At 32.4% G+C, this 5,710-nt stretch overlaps 1 protein-coding gene across 1 annotated transcript; it reads right to left on the reverse strand.

Moving 5' to 3' along the window:
• Nucleotides 1-1,564: 1,564 nt before the first annotated feature.
• On the reverse strand, nt 1,565-4,658 carry LOC142615787 (G-type lectin S-receptor-like serine/threonine-protein kinase At1g11330). The gene is made up of 7 exons (XM_075788616.1): nt 4,554-4,658; nt 3,362-3,475; nt 3,077-3,276; nt 2,781-2,991; nt 2,414-2,651; nt 2,145-2,295; nt 1,565-2,062 (listed from the first exon to the last, which is right to left on the reverse strand). Exons 1-7 carry the CDS (start codon nt 4,642-4,644, stop codon nt 1,841-1,843), a joined length of 1,227 nt encoding a protein of 408 aa, XP_075644731.1. The 5' UTR covers nt 4,645-4,658; the 3' UTR covers nt 1,565-1,840.
• Between the last annotated feature and the right edge of the window lie 1,052 nt (nt 4,659-5,710).

Genomic DNA, 5,710 nt, shown 5'->3' on the forward strand with positions numbered 1-5,710 from the left:
GTAAAAGAGCTATAAGCTACTCGCATTGACTTGTTCTCAAAATTGAAAACCTAATTAATCTAAGTCCCCAATATAATATCATTCTTGCACATAAGATCTTCCATCTTGTAGAAATAAACAGGCAGAGAAAGAGCAAGAATTGTTCTGAAGAGAATCTTTGTATATTTTTTGTATTCTTAGCTCTCCTCAAATGTATGGCCTTTAGTGAGTAATTGATAGGTTGGATTGAACATGGCAGTCCTTTAGGGTTTTTTGTTGGCTTGATATTCCAGCAGATAATACACATATGAGACTGTACAAATAACTTCTTTCAAGTAGATGAAGGTGCTGCATATTCCCGTAACCGAGCTATCTTTTTGGTGATAAATCAAACCCTAAAAAGGTTCTATGCAATGATTAATGGACAAACGTGTCTACACATGTTGGCTTCAAATTTAGAATAGGTGGCCTAAAAAGTCCTTAGAAGGATTTTGCAACCTGTAACTTAGAAACTTGTGTTTTCCAATCATTCCCTTTGCCCTCAGATCTCCTTCACAAGTGGCTAGTGAAGGACACAATAAGCTTATCAAAAAAGAAAAAAGAAAAAGAACAAATATGAAATATAATTTTTGTTATTTATTAATTTTTGATGTTATTATGTAGTTTTTGAAAATTTTGACTTAGCACTATTATTTCTTTGATTTTAGGTGTATTTAATGCTTTTCAATTAGAGTTCCATTATGATATACATAAATTATGATATGTTTTACAATATATTTTCTTATTAGTCAAGTTTTAGAGTCTTTAAATTGGGTTTCAAGCTTGTAAACAAAAATGGTGTATTTAGTTTTGTATAATTTCATATTTTCTTCTCACTATTTTTTTAGTGGATATTCTAGTAACTCTTCTTGTGAATTCAAAGAACTCTAGTTGATTAATGGCTATTTTTTATTGAGGTAAATGCGATTTGGTTCTTGCTATCTTCCACCCCCGTCAGCTAGCCCTTTGTTGTTATTTACTCAAGGAAGAAAAAATGCGATAATGTGCACTTTATTCTCCCCATAAAAAATTGTGGCTAACTTGTTCCAATCAAATTTTGGAAATTTATTTTAGATATATTTTTTGAAACATAATAATATAAATAATTTTAAAAACAATATAAACAAAAATGGTCTAATCTAAATTAACGATAACATGGAAAACTTATAACAAGAAAATGGCTAAGAAATAAGCTATATATTAGTAACAAATTAACGTTTAATGACTTTAATCAGAAAATACATATATGATATCGATGTCAATCTTAGCATTGATGTGACACTGATTGAACAACACAACACCCCACACACACACACCCCCCCCCCCCCCCCCCCCCAAAAAAAAAAAAACCCTTGGCAATATCTTTTCATTTTTATGGGATGTCCCACCCTAGCTATGAGAATCTGGCCTGTATTTAAAACTAAGAAAAAGATATATGATATCTATGACTAAGAAAATTGCACATTAATATGTAGCGTAGTTGAAAGGTGAAGATTTATTTATTTTAGATAAATACCAATTTCACTAAGCAAGACAAGAACAACACTGACATCCTTCCTCCACACATTACAACAATTACAGGGAAAGGTGTAATTGACAATTCCCCTACTATGAGCCACCATTACGGCCATATATGCAAAGAAAGTTAATGGGGAAGAAAAGAAAAACCAGAGCCTAACAGAAGTGGTAAAGCTAGATAACAAAGGATAATTATCCTCTCTATTACTATATCATCTGCCCTAACAGAAGTGGACAAGCAATCCACTGAAAGCAACATTTTGAGTCTTTGTTAGGACCTGGGAATAATTGCCCTAAAGCCATTTCATCCAAAAAAAAATGGTTGGTTTCTTGGCAAAGGCAATGGTGTACCATCATTGCTTAACATAAATAACACATCTGACATAGTGGGCCGATCATCAGTGTTATCCTGTATACATAGGAGACCGATATGGATCCATCTCAACACCTTATATTTGACACATGAATCACTTATTGAAGGATCAATTAGTTCTAGCCCTTGGCCTTCTTCCCATAAATTCCATGCCTGAGAAAATCATTTACAATATTAGAAGCGCACATAACAATGAATATAAATAAAATCCAAAGCTTAAATTTAATTGACATACATATCCTGCTAAATTGAGTGTGTAGTCAACATGGTAGAAGCTATTGTTTTTTCTACCACTCACGATTTCAAGCATCAAGACTCCAAAGCTATAGACATCGGATTTTATAGAGAACACTCCTTGCATAGCATACTCAGGAGACATATAGCCACTACATCAAAAACACAATAAATATTTCATTTCACTAGTGATTGAATTGAGCACGTGTAATAGTAAGATTAAAATAGAAACTTAATCATCACAAGTGTAGGGGTTTATTAATAACTTACTATGTTCCAACAATTACATTAGTGTTTGCTTCCAATTCATCCGATTTGAAAATTCGTGCCGTGCCAAAATCAGAAATCTTAGGATTCATGTTTTGGTCAAGAAGTATGTTACCGGCTTTTAAATCTCTATGAATTATTCTTCGTCTTGAATATTTATGGAGATAGAGTAGTCCTTGAGCGATTCCTTCAATTATGTTGAAACGTTTTTTCCAATCTAATAGCTTGCTCCTCTTTGAATCTATCCGATATTAACAATTATATAGATGTGATCAATAATCTAGTTTTTAGAAAGTAATATAATAAACTTAAATTTTATTTTTAAAAAATAAGCAAAGGAAGTACTAGTAAAAGTCAATGTTTTTCTAACCAAAAAGAAAGCAATCTAAACTTTTGTTGGGCATGTATTCATAAACCAACATCCTCTCTTCTCCATGAATGCAACAACCAATAAGTTTAACAATATTCACATGATGGAGTTTAGGTATGACTATCAGCTCATTCTTGAACTCCAGCATTCCTTGTCTTGAATTTCGCCCTAATCGCTTTATTGCTATTGTTTGCCCCCCTGCCAATTTTCCCTGATGTGGTGATTAAAAAAGATTAATTCAGCTTAGATGTAAGTTACTCAAAACTACTTGATGTAGAAATTTATTTAGAGTTGACCTTATACACAGGCCCAAAGCCTCCTTCTCCAAGCTTGTTTTCTACTGAAAAATTGTTTGTTGCAGCCATGACACATGTATAGCTAATTACTCTGAAACGAGCTCCATCATTCCCATCATTTAGAATTTCATTCATGTTGATAGATGGGTCCAAGCTCAATAAAGCAAGCAATCCATTTTCACCGTTTGTTTCATCATTCCCTGTTTGAATTTCCATAGAACATCATAATTTGCATATATCATATTAACAATCAAGAATTGGTAAATTTAAATATTATATATATACCTTGAATTACAACTGCTCTCCGTTTGAGTAGATAACACAATATGCAGAAAACAATCACGAGTAGAGCAATGGCTGTGAAAATTGCAACGCATATCCACTTCTTTGTTCCTATACCTGGTCATATATGGCAGTGTTAGTAATCATCATATAAGAAAATATTTTCTGATTTTGATCCAAGTTATACTTCATATCGTCTACAAATACAAGGGAATGGAATTTTCTTTTTTTCTTTTTTTTAAAGCAAAATTGTGGAAGATGAGTACCCTTACGAAGGGATAAACGAGTGTTAAGCATAATAAGCAAAAGAGATCCATTAAAGGCATCATGCAAAGTTCAGATCCTTCAAACCTAAAGCTTAACTAAAAAGGTGTAGAAATGCAAACTAATTAATATAACATATTATGAATCTCCACTCTAACCAATTTTTGAAAATCTTTAACAGTTTGTATTTGAAACCTCAGTGAAAGAGAAAATTAGACATACCTTAGTTTAGTTAGTTTTACTAATGGTTTAATTTTAAAATTCTTGCCCTAGATTCATTTTTTGTTGCATCTGTAATTTGTGTAATCCCAGAGTACAAGGCACATAAACCTTGAATAAGATCCATATTTAAGATCCTTAGCCATGGCTAATTTATGTACCATCTATATATAAGCAACAAACATTTTTCCAGTAAAACCTCAATTAAGATAATTAAGATGCAATACACATGAATATCTAGCTAGGGAAAAACTTTTAATGAACAAAACTTTAGTGTGTGTGTATATGTAGAGAGAGAGAGAGAGAGAGAGAGAGAGAGAGGGAGGGAGGAGAGATCCAAGCTGCTATTTCTTGATCAAGAAGTTTAACTTTGGAGAAAGCTCGATCTGAATCTGTTTGTGAACTGAGGAAATGATTGAACATATCTAAATCTGCTGTGATGACCCTACCTGCATCGTCACAAATTATCTATATATATATACTCTTAAAAGTTGCACTATTCACAACCCAGATTCGTTGTTGCTCAAATTCAATGACACTTGCATTATTGGTAATTTTCCTTATATAAATATGCATAAACTTAAAAGTTGCATTATATATATATATATATATATATATATATATATATATTTTTTGCTCAAATTCAATGACTCTTGCAATGTGAACCTTCTTTCTGTGGAAACTAGGAACCTTGAGGAATTGAGTGTATCACCTGATTTTAGATTATTCACATTTACGCCATGAGAAGTACACGACAAGCACGAGAAAAATAGAATGAACACAAATTTGAGCATGTTTATCATGTTGTTAGCCAGTAAGATAGAGACCAAGGACTTTCCACTTGTTTGCTAATTAGCTAGCTACTTATATGCTCATGCCAGCGTGTAGCGCGGGTCTACGAGGTAACACACAGCTGCTGCCTGCTAAGGTCAAAGTCAAACACGTTAGTCGGCCCATTGAAAAAAGACTTCTTTTTTTGAGAAACAATAATGAAAGAAGACTGGTTATTTTGAGACATAACCAAAAATTTATTAAAGAACTAATTTCATTGGTTAATAAACCATGCATAGACACAAAAGTATCAAAGGTATGAACGGTTGGATAATTTTACTAAATAAGTACGCTCCGACACTTCATTTCACATTGCTTCTTTATCTTTTTTTCTTTTCTTAAAAATTTAATGTAATATGATTTTTTTTTTCAACCATCTGTTCTATTAAAACTCTATATTATGGATTTTGGGCCCCAGTTGTCACAAAATAAATCAAATTATAGTCAAGTAATTAATTAATTATGCTCTTGATTGAATTGATTTTAACATATCACACAAGGACAAATCGCATATGACACCAATGAAAATTGATTAAACAATCTGTTTCACAATTAAAAAAATTAAGAATGATTTAACCTAAACAATCCTCAAGACAACATATCCACTAGAATAGAATCGAAGTTTGTACAATAGATTTAAACCTAAATCTAGTGCTATCTCATTTAGTACTTATTAGTGTGACTACATGTAATTCCAAAATTCACGGACTCTTCTATTTTGCATAGTTGCAGACAAACTCTCCTGTTCGTGACTCCGAGATCTATTCTCAAAGATTTAATTAGTAACTATGTTTAGCCAATTTCAGAAACTTCGCTCTATCATTGGATTTGTTGTTTGCATGTAATCTCTAGTTGATGCTTCAAGAGAGCTTGGAAAATTCTAGATCTGTGCAATAACAATGCTCTCTTGTGTGTGTAAAAACGTGCTCTAAAATTTGTATTTATCTGTACTTAAGTTCCATCAAAACCCTAGATGGCTGAAAAAAGAAGTTGAGAATCCAAACTACCTGAGTCTTGATCGGTTGAGACATGATGTTC

This window comes from Castanea sativa, chromosome 11, assembly GCF_040712315.1.
Source record: "Castanea sativa cultivar Marrone di Chiusa Pesio chromosome 11, ASM4071231v1".
Classification (NCBI taxonomy): domain Eukaryota; kingdom Viridiplantae; phylum Streptophyta; class Magnoliopsida; order Fagales; family Fagaceae; genus Castanea; species Castanea sativa.

Excerpts from the sequence above, each read along its gene's own strand:
- LOC142615787 (XM_075788616.1), bottom strand. The coding sequence starts at position 4,644 with ATGATAAACATGCTCAAATTTGTGTTCATTCTATTTTTCTCGTGCTTG. Across the intron at positions 2,652-2,780 it reads TTTAGATTGCTTTCTTTTTG|ATTCAAAGAGGAGCAAGCTA; the intron begins GTTAGAAAAACA and ends AATATCGGATAG. Across the intron at positions 2,063-2,144 it reads CACTCAATTTAGCAGGATAT|GCATGGAATTTATGGGAAGA; the intron begins GTATGTCAATTA and ends TGATTTTCTCAG.